The 20,011-nt window shown below is 36.2% G+C and overlaps 1 protein-coding gene across 1 annotated transcript in view; it reads left to right on the top strand.

The window, feature by feature from the left end:
• LOC139720274 (uncharacterized) overlaps positions 1-20,011 on the top strand; it is a 162,810-nt gene that overhangs the window by 50,682 nt on the left and 92,117 nt on the right. Inside the window, exons 16-17 of the mRNA XM_071631633.1 lie at positions 809-1,108; positions 2,259-2,510. Of these exons, the coding sequence (XP_071487734.1) occupies positions 809-1,108; positions 2,259-2,510 (552 nt within the window). The remainder of the gene's footprint in view (positions 1-808; positions 1,109-2,258; positions 2,511-20,011) is intronic.

Here is a 20,011-nt window from a genome sequence, read left to right on the forward strand (position 1 = left end):
AATACTTGTGCAACATTGTTGGGTCCGAGAAATAGAAGTAGCGATGACACAGTGTACAGGGGTACAGTTAGCGTACAGACGTACTGGCCAAATGATGAGTGAACATTGAGTGTGTCTTAGCTCCATGTTAGGAGTCTGCCAAAGTTGTCTTAGCTCCATGAGTAAAGCAACACCTTTCCGAACACATGTTACTGTCTTCGATGCTTGTCGTCTTCCTTGGGAACTGACTACACCCTGCTGCCAGTCTGTTACATCCCGACTGGCATATCGCTTCCGACAGATCGACGGCGTAATGATACAAAGTTCGGGTGGATTACACTAGAACGATACCAGGTCCTGGTTACCGTCCTGTACGGGAGGGAGGGGTTGTTCAAGGTGAAGTATTGAACTGCCCCAAAATGTCCGCACAGACAACGAACAGACAAGTGACATTGACTAACAAAATGTGTGTCACAATGCCGTTTTGCCCTGGCCTTTCGATGATACAGTGATCAAATACACGTCTTCCACCTTTACCAACGCGGCACCGCATCAATCTGCGTAGCACAATTATTGCTGACTTGTGGATCCTCATGAAGTCAGTATGTTGTTGATGTCCAGAGGTTTTGAATTATATTTCAATTTCACATTTCATTTCTTTTTTTAATTTTCCAAGGGGCATAAACATGACATGCAGGTGGTGAATGTGAAAGGATAGTAATTGGCATTATGCGAGTATATGAATATGTATTGCCATAGTAGTGAGCCAACGGATTAATGCCGTCATAGTCTGTTCATACACTGTTTCACGTGTTTTGGCTGTTCACAGAGAGGCTTCTTGCTGTGAAAAATAGCAGCGTAATCATCAAAGCTGAGATTCCCCGACTGGCCATGCGCCTACTCATGAAAGATGTCTACCCATTCGCCAAAGCTTTGGGTTACACCATGCATCGCTTGAGTCAATTCCAAGAGGATTGTTCTTCAGCAGCAAGCAATAAGGGAACCAATGAATTTATACGACTACAGTATGAGAAGGTGAAGACATATCCGGAATATCAGACTAGGTCAGCCCTACCCAAAGAACTGAGACTTTGCGGTTACGGGCACATATCCCGAACAGTCTATTTTGGTAAGTAGATGTTGTCGAAAAAAAAGAGAGAATTTCTAAAGCAAGACTGAGATTGCCCTTTAAAATCGTTGGTCAACTTGTTAAAAATAATTATTGATATTTAGATCAGTCATTCTTTTAAAAGGATAGATACCTATATTAATGTTCTTAAGATTCTCAGAGGAGGTATGAAGCTGAATATAACGTGACAATCGTGTTCTCTGATTTAAATTTCCGTCAACGCCCTTCTACTAATCAGGCGCAGTAAAGACACCCCGGCACCCTTCACCCTAAAATTGAAGTGTGCGCCTATTTGTAGAACAACCTGTACGCAATAGTAACATTAAATGAATATTTGATAACATCAGTATGAGCCGCGTGTCTCAATACCCATCTTAAATTTAATTTTCACTGCTAGAATTCTTTCTGATTTCATGCAAGAATAACCAAAAATGTGGCTGTATGCAAGTGTAATCTACAGGCTACTATTCCTCAAATGACAAGGTTTTCTGTCCGATTATTTCCCATCTTGACTGAATTTTGACTGAAATGAATATGGGATCATATAAGCACAACATTTGACGCTTCATTCATATTGAATGTGAAACAGAGTGCTACATCTTCTTACGCATTCCCGAGAAAATGATACCGGAATCACAGATACAAATACCAGTTCTAACCTAAAAAAAAAAAAAAAAAAAAAAAAAGGCCGTAGTTGATACAAAGAATGTCATCGATTGTATGAAATTATTTATTTGCGTTTGTGTAGATGGGAGAGTTGCTAGGCAAAGACAGTCTTGTAATGTAATGTTCATATTGCTGAGGCTGTCGTCAGTGTTTCATGAGTAATAACGTGAAAGATGTTCGCCACTAACATAATATTTCATGACCAATTGCGATGAAACTTCTGTCATTGTGTCCTACTCTCATTAGGCCTACCAATGTCAAATCAGTTTATTCAAACCTAATCAAACATAAACTGAAATCGGACATAGAGTGAATTACAGTTTCAATGTCCCTAAACCGGCTCGCTAAATTTATGAAACGATTAGTTTCCTTATAGGCCCTAAATCCACCGAGCAGTGCCATATATAATACACGAACGCGTAGCCTAGCCAAACGGCTACGCTATAATCCAATCACTATTTTCATGCCCATGATGTCACAACAGATTACGAAGTGAGTACTAGCGATCTGATTGAAGTGGCAACACGAATTGAACCTGGCAAGCTAGCCGAGATGTTGGGCATTGAGCACTACACTAATACACAAACTCGAATAGGAGGCAAGATCCAGGAGAACATGAAGATGCTGACAGAGTGGAGGAAGATGATGTGTCCACCAGACTGCAACCATCGTACCACCTTGGCTGATATCATACATAACGCTGGATACAAGCATGTTGCCATGGAAATCATAACGGGTGATATACCTTGATACCGGTGATTTTTATTTTGTTTCCATGTCATAGATTGCATGGAATTATGATTTTCGGATGTAGGCCTTTATTTATATACACCTGTCAGCTTGAAAAGACAAAGTCGCATCACAGATGAAGCACTTTTAGGGCCTAATAAATTGTAAATGAGGGCATGTGCCACTCATGTAGATTGCCAATTTCCTGTCACCTTGACCACAGAAAGTGTATCTCCGGACTTAAATTTTCCCATATTATGCTCATCTTTTATTCGAAAAACAAGATGTCCCTAAAAGATGGGCCATTCCTTTTGCATTCCTGCCCAAATAGCACAAAACATGATGTATTCCACCAGAATAACAAAACTATTGTAAAGCTATAACATTTCTGTGATATTTGAAGGATGTTAGGCGTTAAAATTCAAATAACGTATACCAAGTGCTTACCGTATAACGTATTCTGTGAACGAGGCAAAGCGGCATATAATCATCCTGTGGTTGTAATCACTTCGAACAAAATATATGCATGTTAAAGCGGTCAGAAAGGAAGAATGCACTAGCTTCTTTTACTTTGTTATCTATGGCAAATAAAAACATACCACACATACATGAACTACATTTAAAGTACATCACACAGGTCTGTCAAAACTAGACTTCTTGTTTAGATTTGTATTTCTTTTTCGTATGACGAAAAAGATATTCGAATTTTAATGGTCAATTTAACTCAATAAATAAAGACCATATTGATTTCAAAATTTAGGGGAGGTTTCTAAATAGTGTTTTCTTCAATGCCTAAAATATTCCAACCAGATTTTCAAGAATTTGAATGCAAAAGGGATGGTATGTCTTTACTCATGAGAATAGATTACTCTTCATCTTTATATCTGTTTATTTCACAGATTTCAATAAAGTCAACTATCAGCCGCTAGAGGCGTACAGGAAGTAATGAAAAAAATAAAGATATCTCATTTTTCAGGAAATATTGTTATAAGACAAAACAACAGTAATACACTAATCACTAATAGATAAGGCGATGGTGCATAGCCTTTATGTATCCCATTTGCCTACACTGCACCAATCTTTGCCGACACTCCTTTTTTACATGATTTCAAAAAGAAACGAAAGCAGAATATGAAACACTGGCATTGTGTTACAAAAAATTGAAGTACTTGTGACAGATAAACTTGGTCACTAATAGTAATCATGATTTCCTCATTATCGTCTGTAAACACAGCAGTAGCGAGGATTTGGTAAGCAAGTCATCATCACCTTCCTGTATACACAGAGGTGACTGCAGCCAATACCACCACCTCATGAACATTTTATTTCAACAAACCTTTATCAATGTTTGCTGTTTATCCGTGTATTAAGTTCAATATGGGACTAGTTATCCTCAAGGTATATGGAATGACAATGTCCAGCATGGATTCTTGGAAAAAAAAAATACTGTACATTTCTGTTCGGCATGCATTTACCTATCATTGGTAGGAAATGATTCATAGTTTTAGAAAAATGCAATAACAACATGGATAGTTGCAGCTTTCGAACTATGGAATTACAGTAATATCTGGCTAGATTTTTTTTTTTTTTTTGGTCTTACTCTCTTGCAATAATTCTGATAAGTTTCAGTCATTGAGTTAAAAGGGCCTGAGCTTTCGATCCTAGCAGAATCTTCGTCGGAGGCAAAACGACAAACAGACAGGGAGAGCAATCACGTAAAGACTTCAAACAATAAGAACAGTCAGGGACAGGCTAGGGACACAAAACAAAGAAAACAAAAGGGAAGGTTGGGAAGTCATGGGCAAGGAGCCCAACAAGTAAAAAAAAAAAAGGGGGGGGGGGTTAGAGCAAGAAGGTGGACAGACAAAAGGCAGAGGAGGGTCAGTGTGGAGGGTCGTGATCCTGAGGACTATTGGGACAACCATTGAAGGTCGGAAAAGGATGAATAGGGAGGCAACATCAAACAAGATAAGGAACAACAGAGGAATAAAGAAAGGAAAAAAGTGAAATAGCAGCAGCAACGGGGAATGGGGTGGGGTGCTGAGCAAACAGCGAGCCGTAATTGGGTGTATCAATCATTGCCAATTGGAGGCAACGGAATAAAAGTTAGAGACAACGAACAAATAATAAAGCATTAATAGAGTGTTTATACACAATGAAGATAATAATGAGAATAATATTGATAAAAGAAGTTAAAACGCTATGTTTGTTTACTTGCATTCTAGTCCATTGGCTCGCCACTATTGGATAAGCAATTTTCAGCATTTTTTTTATGCTACACTAAGTTTCAGTCATATCAATTGGAGCACAACAGTGAAGAGGACATCAGAGAACACATATTCCATCACTAGTGCTTTGACATTACGATATGTTATTTAGCATAGAAGAGCCAACAATACCATTTGTTAAAAATTGTAGACGTTTCTGGTAACATAAAGTAGTCTCATAAAATTAGTTACATTAGATTAACAATAATACTGTAATACATTATATCAACATGAATCCAGCAAGCATAATTCGTTCATCGTGTTAATAACTGACCCCTTTTATTTCATTCGGCCATTTCTTATGTGTAATGATAAACGGATATTTGCTGTTAATGTCTGTTACTAGGCCAATACAGAGACTGCTTCCCCAGTAAAGAGGTTCTCACAGAGCTGGCACATCATATTCCTGCAAGTGAAGCCGGTCGGCTGTGTGAAGTGTTGGATGTTAAAATGAAACAACTTGACCCAGAATTTGACAATGTTGTCCTGGGACTGCTGGTGAGATGGGTGAAGCATGGCAAGGACAACTCTCTAAACCCTCTCGAGTCCGAACGAGGTAAAGAGCTCTAGGTAAAATGAAACGTAGCTGTACAAATTCTCGTCGGTCGTTGTCTTCAAGCTGCAAAAGATGATGCTGTATCACCCCTAAATATAATATCAACACTAAATGTAATATCGACCCTAGTGTAATATACCTCTACCCCAAATATAATAACAACCCTAAATGTAATACACCACTACCCCAAATGTAATAACAACCCTAAATGTAATACATTCTAATGCTAAATGTAATAATCGAGTCAACCGTTAATTGAATACATTTTAACCCTAAATGTAATAACCGGAGACAACCCTAAATGTAATACATGTCAACCCTAAAAGTAATATCGACCCTCAATGTAATAATTTTTAACCTTAAATGTAATAGCAACCCTAAATGTAATACATATTAACCCTAAATGTTATATCGACCATAAATGTAATACATTTTAACGCTAAATGTAATACTGACCCTAAATATAATACACCTTACCCCTAAATGTAATAACAACCCTAAATGTTTGATTTATTTGTTTGTTTGATTTGTTTTTCTTCCAACACAATTTCATACATAAATCAAAATTATTTTCAGTAATATCACATGGAATATCAGTAAGCAGATTACAAGTACATGATTCAAAGAAGGAAAATCGATGTGTAAATTAATTTCATTAACAAATTATAAATCGTATTACCAATTTTCCAAATAATTATCTGAGAAATTATGCGGAAGAAGGACTGCCACTATAAGAAAAAGCTTGAGCACGTGGCAGCCCAGGGACCTATACATAATACACAAAAATTATATTGTTTGCGGAATGGAGAAATACTACAAAATATAAAACACTGTAAATACATTATGTTTTTTTATATTCCTAGTGCATAGATACGAGTAAGAGTAACGTGAAATATGATGATGATGATGATGATGTATGATGATGTTGACAGGGTAGTGAGGAAGAAAAAAGTGATAGTGAAGATGAAAGTGATAGTGGTGATGCTGAAGATAATGAGAATGAAATGAAATGATAGCCACAGAAACATTTGCGTATATTTATTGTAGTTTCAAATCCAATTTACAGTGTGATGTGATGTTGAACCTTTATGTAATACATTTTAACGCTATGTAATCACCACCCAAAATGTAAACCACATTTACCCTATTAAAATGTAATAACACCCCTAAAAATGTATTACATTTTATGCTAAGTGTAATAATCGAGTGAACTCTAATAACCGAATACAACCCTAAATTTAATGCATGCTAACCCTAAATGTAATACTTTTTGACCCCTCAATTTGATAATCACCCCTTTTCAGTATGACACTCTAGGATTTTAAATAATTTATATCAAAGAATCAAGCTTTAGAATAATAATGATAATAATAATAATAATTGCATTTATATGGCGCTTCATACTGACGTTTCTAAGCGCACTTTGCTACTCATACAAATAGACTAGAAAACACAATAACATTAACAAAATTAACGTTAACAGTAACAAAAGAAGAAGAAAGAAAAGAAAAGAAAAGAAAAATACATGTGATACAATGGTACAATAATTGATAACTGTGTGCGCCTCCAGAAAAAAAAAAATTACAGCTGATTAAACAGGTGAGTTTTAAGAAGAATTTTAAATGATTCGACAGATGAGGCACTTATTACGTTAGAAGTCGCCAGTCTTATCATTCAATATAGGCAATAGCATGAGCGTTTGGTATTTATTCTCGATTTTCTTGTGCAGCTTGTGCGGCCTTCCAAGGACTGGTGCAGCATATGATGTATATATTGCTTCACGTTCTGCAGTATTCATATTAATATTGATTCAACAATTCAGACTAGTCAGTTTGCCTTACTCATACATTCATATCTCCTAGGGTGGTGATTCAAAGATGATAAAAAGACACGTCTGTGAATGTTCTCAGTCATCCAGGTAAAGTATCTCATGAACTATCAGTAAATCTAGTCAACTGGATTTACCGGAACTTGTAATTTGGAATAGCGACGTTTCACGTCCTCTCCGGGGCGCTTCATCAGGCTCAAAGAGCAGTCGGTTCCATTTGTTTCATTGTTCCTTTTACTTTACGGGCACTGTTGCCTTTATTACATTGAGGGTTAAGATGAATTACATCTAGGGTCGATATTACATATGGTTAGAATTATTGCATTTAGGGTCGATATTACATTCAGGTTGAGATGCATTACATTTAGGGTTATGGCGTATTACATTTAAGGTCCTTATTACGTTTAGCGTTAAAATGTATTACATTTAGGGTCGATATAACATCTAGGGTTATATGTATTACATTTAGGGTTGATATTACATTTAGGATCGATATCACATTAAGGGTTGCAATGTATTACATGTAGGGTTGTCTCCGGTTATTACATTTACGGCTAAAATGTATTACATTCAGGGTTGACTCGATTATTACATTTAGCGTTAAAATGTATTACATTTAGGGTTGTTATTAAATTTAGGGTTAAGGTGTATTACATTTAGGGTTAATATTTCATTTAGCGTTGATATTACATTAGGGGTTTGGGTGGATCGTTCCTGTGTTATGAGTGGATGGCCAGGGGTGGGTGTGACTGGTGAATGTGATGTCTATATGTGTTTGTATGTTTGTGTGTGTGTGTGGGGGGGGGGGGCTGCATGGTATGTGTTGTGTATGGTGTGTAGGTGAGTGTATGGGACGAGTGTGTGTGTGTGTGTGTGTGTGTGTGTGTGTGTGTGTGTGTTATGAGTATCGTGGTTTGTGTGTACTTCCAGTACGCCGGGTGTATGTGTGGTGTTTATGTGTAGGCGTTCACATGATCTGTCGTACAGTGGTGTCAAAACGTGTCCTGTGCGTGTTTGGTGGAGACCGTGTGTGGTTGGTGGTTGTTCTCTGTATGTAGGGCCTATAGTCCCCTATATCTGTTAATATGTGTGTATGTATTTCTGCATGTGCCATGTATTATATCACTATGCATACATATATAGATGCTAGATAGTTGATTTCGGAACGTGTTTTCGATTTCACACATTTGTATGAATGATTTTGTGACCGTGGTGAGGGATGGCAACGCTATCACACTGTGATTTACTGAGGTCACATCATTTCTCAATGTATTATAAACTAGTATAGTAGGTAAAATATCGGCGGAATCACACTTATTGCTCGTCGCCTTTATTGTTAGTCTTTGGTTAAGGCACACGGGAATGCCCAACGATTCCCCCACAAATTCCAAAATTTGAAGAAACCGCCACGTATTTCCCAACATGTTTGTCTTTCTTTGTTTTCATAAGCTATTCGTTAGTTAGGATCGTTATATATATGCCGAAGATTTTGGATATGTTCAAAATAATAATGTCAGCTGCGGCGTATCTTTGGAAATCTTTATAAATATCTAAAATATACATATACAAAAAAAAAAATGTTGAGAACTATTCTATTATCTGCATCTTCAACGTATCTTCAATTTGTCGAATTCGTTTGACATCAGATGGCACTCTAGTGGGACGGGGCCTTAAACGAAATCCTCCACACTGCCATTAGGTCTTCCTATGTAGATGGGTCAAGTTGTGAGTAGCATAATGTCAATTGCGTTTCAGCTGTCAGAAGGAAACAAACATGGTTTCATGTCATCGGCCCGTTTACATCTAGAACCAAACGGCTTTGTAAGAAATAAACGCACGAAAGAGGTAAGCATTAGAGAAATTATGTGACACTCCCCGTCATGTGAAATGTACCACTTTAATCAGGACCCGGTTTCACAATCAGTGATAAGTTGTCATAATTGTTAAAAGCTAGTGAAATCCGTGCATGTTCTTGGCTGAGAGCAAATTTGTCACAGAAATGTGGCAGTTGTCACTGATAGTAAGTTTTATGAACCAGGACCCTGGTGACTTATAAAATGTAAACGTGGGGAAATACTTGACGATTATGGATTTAATTTTGTTTTCTTGATATCTTTCTCTCATAACGGTGCCTCGAGTATTGATCACGCATAAAGAATCGGGCACAATGAATGGCAAGGTTCAAATCGATAGTAATAGTGTTTATTTGCCCTGATTTGTATTTCAATAATAGAATTTCGCCAAAAAGTGAGCAATAAAGTCTACGATGCGGGATTCATCAACTTGGCGAACGAAATCATGACAGGTAAGCACGGTGTTTCGTAGATGATCAACATCAGTAACCAGGCGTGAACAAGTCAGTTACATTTATGCTTTTATTTATTTATTCTATTTATTAGGCCCTACGTTTCCCTTAAGCACCTTCTATGCCTTTCAGCTCACTCGAGCTGCTCTGCCAAGGGGTCCTACAATACGTACATAATGCATTTTGAATAGAGGCCTCAAGGTTTTGCATTGCATTTATATGGGTCAAAGCACTGCGTGTCAAAAAAAGGTTAAACTAAAAAGAATTGAAATGAACTGAAAGTAACCGTTTTGTTTTCCTCGATCTATTCTTTTGTAAAACCAGGAATCAGGCATGGCAAGGTTACACAACGTACAAACAGTTCGAATGTGATTTAGCAGCAGGTAAGTTTGCAGCTGCGCATTTTGCCTTCTGTTGAACACTCTAAGAAAAATACATGTAGATTAAACTTTGCACTCTTTTCAGTGTAACGCTTGGAGCTCCCTTACCGGTGCCACCTTGCACCTTTATGACCAAAGTCACAGTGGGACCAAATTCAAAGGTGCTCCCAGTGTGACACTGTAAAGTTTAAAAAAAAAAATGAGCCTTTAGTTCTTAGAGTGTTTGCAATCATAAATTGTACTTGGTAACTGAAGACCTGAATATAAAAACGACCCAAGTCCAATTTTTGGCCAAATTCAGTTTGACATGGGAAATTGTAGCTTATGCATGGACTCATCTTGTGTATATTAATGATAAATCCTAATTACCCCCGGAAGTGCCTGAAATGAATGAGTTAAATCTTATATTAATGTAAAAATGAGGGACTTGGGTCATTCTTACATTCGTATAATAGCGCCCTCTCCCATCCTTCTCTCATCTCTATAGCAGAACACCATGTATATGAATCAAAGAACGACCCAAGTCCACCACACAAAATGGCCTCTCCACAATTAATGTAAATGTTAATTGTCATAATATGTTCTAATTTGTGTATACAATGTTGCCTTCCCATCACAGTTGAATAGAATATTATTGGACAAATTAAAAAGATATGAAGTTTCTTTTAGTTTACTCGAAATGGTCTTCCATGGATTTGGGTCGTTCTTATATTCATATACTCAATTGCTTCTTAGGATACCGCACACCTACATCCACCCCATGCACGCACTCACTAATAAGAGTAGAGGACATCAATCAGTGAAAGACCGAAGAAAATCAGACAGTCCGTTCAAAGTTATGAATTTTGAATTTCATTGCTACCATTGCTGGATGAGAAAAATTACTAGAGCTTGTGATGCCATGTACTATAACAACTATAACAAAGAAAATGCAAAAAAAAATATTTAACATAATCTTACTTTTCTCGTATTATGAAAGATCGCTTGACTTGGGGAATGATATTACCCTTTAGGATACAACACTAACAAGTAAAGGAAGTATGCACTTTTTTCAAAAAAAAATATACACGTGTATAATTCTTTTTCAAATTCTCTGTATAGTTCCCTTATATCTTTCTGCTCAAGTGACATCATTTAGCTGTAGAAGTTTTCACATCCAGCAGTGACTGCGAAGAAACTTTGATAAAGCGTTTATCACTTCTAAATGGATTGTCCGATTTTTCACAAACCTTTACTGATGTGTGCTGCTGATATTTCTGCATTCATCCAATCTACATGTGTATAAAGATGAAGTTGTCCTTTAACGAACTGTTGAGTCGGATGGGCAGCGTAAGTTTTCCATATGTGACAATCACTTCTTAACATACCGTGCTGCTAGACACACACACACACACACACACACACACACACACACATTACACCCACAGAAGCATCACACCCAAGGGACACACTGTCACCCATCATTCAGTGACACTGGTCAAGCACAAATAGTGTAAAGAAAAAGCTGTCCTGGCTTTTGTGAACAAAATGAGCGAAGAATTATCGTCATTGCATTGACAATTCAATTAAAATAAATCAGAAGTGGATAACTATTAATCTTTCTTTTTCTCGTTGTCTCTCCTTGTCACAATCCAGCAAGAAGATGACTCCTTAGCTTCGGAATAACTTGACAGTCAAGTTCGGGATATGAGTAGTCTTCTTGGTCTTTGTGTCTCATTCCTTCGGTGGAACGTAGAGGGATAAGAAATAAAAATGAAAAAGGTGTTGACATGAACACCATTGACAAAACTCATCCTTGGCACCTCAACAAACATCACCTGGAATGATGGAAATGTGGGAAAGTTAACTTTGTTTCATACCCACGCGTCAACGTGAATACGTGTTTTGATTGTCACCCCTGCAACCAAGATTTTTAGCATCTTGTTAGTTGTTTGTTTCATCACTGGTGCCTTGGCTCAAGGAGGTCTTTAGAAGAGAAACTCTTTCCGAATAGAAAAGCTGCTTTAGCACCTTCAGATACAGCTACATACGGCCTTGACAGTGCGTGTTGATGTGAATTCCAGTGCACAAGGTTAAATGTAGATATGGATATCACGTGGTCGTGTCCTTAGCATATAGCTGGCAAGGAAGTTATTGCGGTGAAGTTTTATTGTTTTTGCTCTTTTTGTAAAGTTTATTCACTATGAGGGATTAACACGGGATGATGCATTTTTTTTTTCTTTCACTGAACTGTACACATACAATGAAAATGAATTATACTAACTACGATGATATGCCCTTGTAAAGAACGCTGATTATGCATTGGTTCTGCTACGAATTTGAAGGAATGAACTGGGCTATATTTTACTATACATTTGAAGTAATGGCGTGTGCATTATAGTCCTTCTACCACTTATTACATATATATACATATATATATATATATATATATATATATATATATACATATATTATATATAGTAATGCTTGTGAATGAGCAATTTCTGTTCCTTTTCTATATTGAGCTTTGTAGATCCTTCTTTAACAAGGATGATGAACATGGTGATATTTGCCACTTTACCAACACGTGATAAAAAAAAAACAGTATTGAATACATCTTAAACGAGTTATCATTGGTGCCTGCGTTGTTGTGTTTCTACATCTGTAAATGAACACAGAGGGATTGAACCTAAAATCTGTATCAATATCACAAACTTCTTCAGTCCGACAACAGATGTAGCATTTTGTTATTTGCAAGGTTTCTAATCTTAAAGTTGCTTTAATTACTGCCAGTCATGAGAGCAGCGCTAGTCTTCTTAAATTACGGCTCGAAAAAATGCGTTGTCTTTAGTTTAGTTACGAAGAAATATTAGAGAGTTGACGGGATATTCAAGGGTTCTCGTGCCATTCATTGTGTCCCATTGATGCATTTCAAAATCATGAAGAAGTTCCTAATGATTTACAACTACTGGCAGAATCTACCATGACAGCAGAAGTCAAGAAATTTCAGTTCCTTTGCCACGGTGCCTTTGCCACAAATTTCAGTTACTTTGCCACGGTGATGCCTTAATTAGGGACATAGTTGTGCTAACATGGTGGCTGTTTGTCATGGAAATTAATACCGGTTGTCATAAAGGCATACATTATGCATCCTGTCTATATATCATACTTGCATGAATGACCGTGACTTTCTGCAGAATTACACTTTCTTCCATGTTTACCACCATGCAAATTCTAAAAAAACAACAACAACAACAAACAAACAAAAAACCTGCTGTTTTGGTTGTCAAAGTCAAAAGAATGCAACATTTGATTTATATAAACTATACGTGATTCATTATGGTTATTACACAGAGGACAGGTACGTAATGACTGTGATGATCATGATTATTTCATTTCATTACATGTCATTTCATTTATTTGTCATATTTATCAATGAATGATAATAAAAAAGTACATCTAACGTAACAAAATTGAATAATACATAATTTCCAGCTAGGAGGAATAATGTTACAAAATGAAATAGGGCCTATACATAATATCCAGCTAGGAGACATACATGGAATATTGCAAACATATAAAAACATAGTGGTCGATCTATAAAAATTTGAATATGGGAAATGAATGCTAAAGGAATACGAAGGAACCTACTATCTAGAACCTACTATTTATCTAGATGTACGCTCCACAAACTCGCTTTCTAGAAAGCAAGCTTGCGGAGCGTAGGTCCCAATTAAATTCGAGCTACAGATTGAGATGAGAAGCATGGGTACAACAAATGACCGAAACATAGAGAAAAAACACCCCAAAATACAAATATACAGGGATATTTCAAATTCTTCTCTCACGCAGTTCTGGGGGTCGGATAAACCACATGCTGTAGGCGGATGAGCCGTTATCATTTTGGCAGTAATAACAAATGTGAATCAATGTATAATGATAATGGTATACGGTTTAAACAGTTGTAGACGATCATTCATTTCGTGTCTTCAGAAGAGACGGGGATTATTTGATGAAATACAGTGAAGTTCTAACCATAGGTAAAAACAGTGACAAAAAAGCAAAAACAAACACAGATTTGATGTCAGAAAAAAAAAATACGGTTGGGAAACCCGATATTCTGAAACAACCAAATTGCGTTTTCAAGCAGTTCTCGTCTAAGTCAGCGTAATAGATAACGTCATTGCTATTACATGTATTATGGAAATGTGGATTTCAATATTTAAGTACCTTAGTTCACCTGGCTTCCCAGTCTTTATTCCTTGTTTATAATTGTCTTTCACTTTCTGTATTTAATTAAACGAACCGTGTAACTCAAGATTGCTATGTAGCGTCGATTGTTTTCCTTGAAATCTAATCATTTTATGTTTATTTTACTATATGTTAATGTACTATTCCTACAAATGCGTGCAAGAACATTGGTATGAAAGATAAGCAGAGATAGCATATTGGAGACAAATGCTGGGACAAAGAAATAACGAGGCATTCACCGAAGCCATGTTTCCGTGAATTTAAAGGATGCACTTGTCATTCTACATCGTCTTCCTGAAAGTTTGACTCGTACTGGTAAAATTATTATAGTATTTGCATACCATTTGATATTCCACCGTTTTTCAACAAAAGCCCGTATTAATGTTAAACATTGTCAACTTATTATTGATATGCATCTCCTATATATAAAATTCGTATAAAAAATCCAGCTAATCCAACTTTTGAAGGCTACTATTTTATAATCAGCTATGGAGAGCGCAATGTTGGATGTGAGGAAAGGGGAACTCTTCCTCGTTCCATTGACACCTAATCATATTGACAAATATCATGCATGACTGAACACATAAACTATAAAAACAACAATGACAAATTGCACTTTTTCCAAGTTTGTGTGTTATTGTGAAGGAACAGTGCCTGTCTCACATGCATGAATGAGATCTGCCAATGAAAGTAGTGAAATCATCAGACCAGCATGTATAACTGCGTTTTATGAGGTATACACGTGTGTTTACAAGAGAAGTCAATGTCAAAACTTCCCTTTTTTTTTCTACATAGCAGTTCGTCCTTAATGTTTATAAAAAGTGCTCAACAGCACCGGGTAACAAAATAAGCACTGCATAGCATGTGAACTTGTATACACTCATACCTTTTTTTAAAAAAAATCCATTCCATTTAATTTGCACATTTTAGTCGAGAAGTATTCGAGTGTTTGAAGATTGATAATCTTTCAGTTCGGAGAGATAAACATGTTTCATATGTTATGTATAAGATTGTCCACGAAATGATGCCTGGTAAGTTTATGAAATATATTGTGTTTAAAGAATTTTTATTATGGTTTGTGAAATATTATGTTAGAATTCAAAATTATCAAGACCTCGTACAAATATAACTACAAAAAGTAATTTGCTAGATTTCAGCTGAGTGTTTAGGTGTTAAATGGTGTTAATTTAAGAAACATATTTTATAAATAAAGGTTTATATCATGTGAATATTCAGTATTTTGTTATGAATGGAGGGAATAGGATAGAGTAGACGTTTGACATTTTATTTTGTATTTCAATCGATATATTGTATTTTGGGTTTTGTCTGTATTTTTATTTCTGTTATTGCATATATACTTTTTTTTTCGCACGGACCAGCTATAGAACAGCCATTGGCTGAAGTGGGTTCCGTACTAAAATGAAATAAACTAAACTGAATCTGGTAGCCCTCTCGGATTTAGGGGAAATGCTTGATATACACGTTGACTCTGCTAAATATACTCGTTACAAACAAAATTACACAAACTACGGCAATGTATAATAATAACATTAGATATTACAAACTGTGCAAGTTAGATAGAGATCATATAAAAGAGCAACGTAAAGTAGATTCAAAAAAAAAAATCGGAAATAATAGGAAATGAGTACGTGTTTATAGTTTCTAGCTGGAGTCCTTTTGACGATGTATGTGGAGTGTACAAAACTGGATCCAATGGAATTTTTGCATACAGTATTTGTAATGCGTTGTAGGCTATCAATGCATTCAAAGGATAATTACCAGCAAACTATTGTCAATATGAATGGTATGAGAACGTTATACAGCATAATCATGACCTCTTTTTTTTTTTAGTTATTCTTGCATATATGCCTTATGTAATCAATGGTTCTTAACATTTGCATGTTTCAGTGTGTTTGTCAATGTTAAGAAAATATTAAAGATTGACATTTTACACTTCTTCAATTTCATGTTCTTTATGTTGTATTTGTCGATCCTGATTTCGATTCACAAAACTTCGAGTTATTAACGACAGTCTATAGTTTACTGTGACGTAAATAAGAAATACATTGTAGATGGCATAGTGTGACAACATATACCCCCTTATAGTATCAGTCTTTTCTCTCTTCAGAATGGCCCTTGACTACAAATTCAAAGTGAGACCATCATCTACCTAGGTTTCAGATATAGAAAATAGATCTACGGGATCAACGAGGGAGAAAGTTTTGTGGTAGCATCATGTGTGGTAGTTCTTGTAGGAATCGTGGCTTGACAAAAGGATAGCGTAGAAAGAGTAGAGCTGAGGAGGGAAACGACATAGGGGGATTGTAAGGAAGGCAAATAGTGACAATCGAGGGGCAGAAGAGAGCTGGAAGTTGACGTTTCACTAGTGGAGACTGGAGAAAATGGGACAGAATAGAGTCGTAAGGGAAAATATAGTGAAAAGTAATCAAGTAAAAGGTTCGGACATTGCTTGGATGAGAAATGTGAAGTGGAAAGGATGTGGGGGAGAAATTGCAGGTTGGAAAATCATGGAGATAGGAAAGAGAAGTGAAGATTAATGAAACCAATCGGAAGAATCGGAGTCTGTAAACCATATGCACTATTGAACGCGGGAAAAAAAATCAAATGAAGAATTTTTACTAATCGGGAAGGAAAGTGCTATGAAAGTCAAGGGGAATATGACTATTTGTGAAAGAAGAATAAATAGAGAGAGAGAGAGAGAGAATGGGTAATGAAAGCTAAGGAAGAGACAAGGGCAGGGACATACATACTGACACTGACATTGAAAGGGACATCAGCTTCGACTTATTCTCTCAAACAGTAAAAACTTGATATCAAAAACACATTGCTATCAAATCCATTCAAGGTCATATATTTGCTGGTCATGAGGCGATGCGGCAAAGGAAGCAGAAGCGCATGATGATGAGGGAAAGTATTCCAGAAACAAAATTTGTTTTCATGCAATGGACAGAAATTTCATAATCTCACAAAAACCGAAAAGGGATAGTATTAGCCCAATGATAATACGTGATAGGAAAAAAAGGAAAAAAGATATGATACAGTATTCAAACAAGTTATATGAGGACGATCAGCCGAATCGTCGAATCAGCTGATAAATCATCAACGCCACCATTTTCAACATTATTATAGCAATCAAGGTCATCATCATATCTTATTGCATCATTAGATGCACTAGCATCAATATCAACAGAATCAGTAAATTAAATGGAATTTATTTTAACGATCATCATCGCCGATTGCTTAGGTAATTGATTTGGTTTGTTTTCCGTGCCTGGCGTAGAAGCAATGATTGTTTATAATCAAGCAAGCAATTGGTATATATCCCTTTCATAGGGGAGTCACCTCGTCACCTCGCATTGACTTCACATCCTCTGTTTATTTCTGAAGTGCCTTTATAGCCCGATTCTTGCCTTAACCATGCCGAAAAGACTAGTTTCGGAGTTTCAAAAAGAATATGAGTGGGTGGATTAAAAAGATCCTAGGATGATACAGAATTTCTTGCCGACGCCAATTAATTTTTAAAGCAGATTTTCGGTGCAGATGTGTTAAGTAATACCATGTTATAGCAAATTTGTAGGTAATAATTGTATTTGTGTGAAAACTAATCTATTGAACAACTATAAGTATGCTGATTAACTATGCGTGCCTACTCGTTTGTTGGATTATTTATTGCATAAATACACACAAATGCGCAAAAAATCTAATATGCTACTTCTTTTAATACATAAATGAAACAAAATTTATTTATATGTCGATTTACGCAAATTTATTTCATAGACGAGGTACTCAGAAATGATTTTGATATTTACAAATAGCGAAAATAAAATTTATCCCTTTCCAACCCTTTCAGAGATCATTATTGATATCATTATTATTGTAACTATTGTTATCAATATTCACACTTGCCCCATTAATTTAACAAGAAATAGACATCACTTGTTCAGGTATTTATGACTGCACACACATCAGAACAGCTTTTTTTAACTTAGCTAACTGGTGGGTACAATCCAACTTGAATGTTTTCCTTTGTTTCCATGTATCTGTGTCATGTTGGTTTACAGGAAGAGGAAGAGGTCGGTGTAGCGGTTTTATGTATACTGATGGTGGCATAGACGGTGTCAGCTTTCACTTTGGCATAGAAAAATATACATGTATGTAAATAAAAAAGTATTAAAACAGATGAAAAAACATAGAGATTATGGTTCTTATCATATTTGTCATTATTTTCATACCTGAAACGTCGTTCTGCCGAATTCTTAGTTTGTTTTCCAGTCTGCTCGTTTTTGTTTTGTATTTTCTAATTACTTTTTTTTTATATTGTCGGTATCACTTTCCTTAGGGGGATTGTAGTAAATCAGGAAGATCTTGGAAACAGAATACCTAATTCAGCATACCACGCAAGAGAAACAACTTAGATAATTCGCGTTGCTAAACAGGTGTTTTTACAAGCAAGACACACACACTTACAAACACATAACACACACGAACAAAAACATACACTCACATTTCTTAATATAGCATTGTAGACTATGACCTACCCCATGAGCAAGAACATGTCCCTCACGATTCATGGCAACACAATAACCGCACAACTCAAACCAGTTAATTCATATCACGGTCTCCAACACGAAAATTTATCACCCCCCACAAATGAACTTAACTGACGATGTGGCACAGTTGTAAGTGTAAGCAAACGCGATTTTTAATTCATTAAACTTTCGCGGCGTTCTTAAGTAGAGGTATATTTATTACCATGAAGCTATGACACACCTCGATTCGATAGCAAACTTTCAAGGTATATAAAACAGAAATTAAGAAACTTAAACAAAGTTCTTTTTTTGTCATTCCTTTGTTTATATTTAAACAAAGTTTGAGAGAGGACTAGAATTGAAAATCATGTGAAATCAGAAAATAGTTAAAGACAACACCATCCTAATTTTGATAGTGATCATAGCTCCATGTTAAACTCGTGAGTAAAAACATTGCAAAGAAACGCATATTGTGCAACAATTATTGCCAACGGTAGGGCCAGCCATTTTGTGGATACGGATATGGTAAGGTCATAGGATCATTGAGCAATCTCCTGTTTTTGCCTCGTGATTTGGCAGCCTAATTCATTCAGTACGACAATCCTCACCATATCTACTGTGTGCATGGTAAGTTAAAGCTGACGGAACACGCCATTGTAACACTTGTTGTGCCTCGATGAACACCAGTTAAAACGTAGTTAAGTATTTGAGTCCATCACTTGTCTCTGTGAGTAAGTGGTGAGGATGTTCCGTTTTTAAATTTCTGCCAATTTGAACTGTGCATAAGCATTTGCTGTGTACATCCATACCCTACATAGTATAACGATAATGTCGGAATAGCCAGTTGTCTCTTTTCATTGATGGAAAAAGGTATCGTTGCCATTGAAAACAGTGATTAAAAAGATATGTTCGAGTTAACACATTTTAGGCATATGTCTAGGTCAGTTGTTTCACAATTCATCTTGCATTAGAAACTTTGCAATAGAGCGTATAATATTAAGGAGATTTAACTATTTTTCTCAATAAACCATTATAATAGAGGCTACTATGTAATCCCGTGAGTTTTTGTGCCAAAATTGATTTTTTTGGGTAACTTTGTCAATCTGGAGGTGCTGAATCCAAAAAAGTTTGGTTCCATTTTTTTCCACCACGTCTTCAGCCGCCATTTTGAATTCCAAAATGGCCGCCATAGTAAACTGTAATTTTATCCATATCTCATTAAGTGAGTATTATAGAAGCTTCAAATTTGGTGCAAAGTGCATGGTTGTGATGTCAGACACTCTGGTATATCTTTTTCTGATATTGCGGATTGTTTTGATACAATTTGTAGGCTGCCATCTTGAATTTCAAAATGGCCGCCATAGCAAACAGTATTTTGAACCATATCTCATG

This window comes from Diadema antillarum, unplaced genomic scaffold (assembly GCF_040938485.1).
Source record: "Diadema antillarum isolate AM-2024a unplaced genomic scaffold, OU_Dant_1.0 scf00000125, whole genome shotgun sequence".
Lineage (NCBI taxonomy): Eukaryota > Metazoa > Echinodermata > Echinoidea > Diadematoida > Diadematidae > Diadema > Diadema antillarum.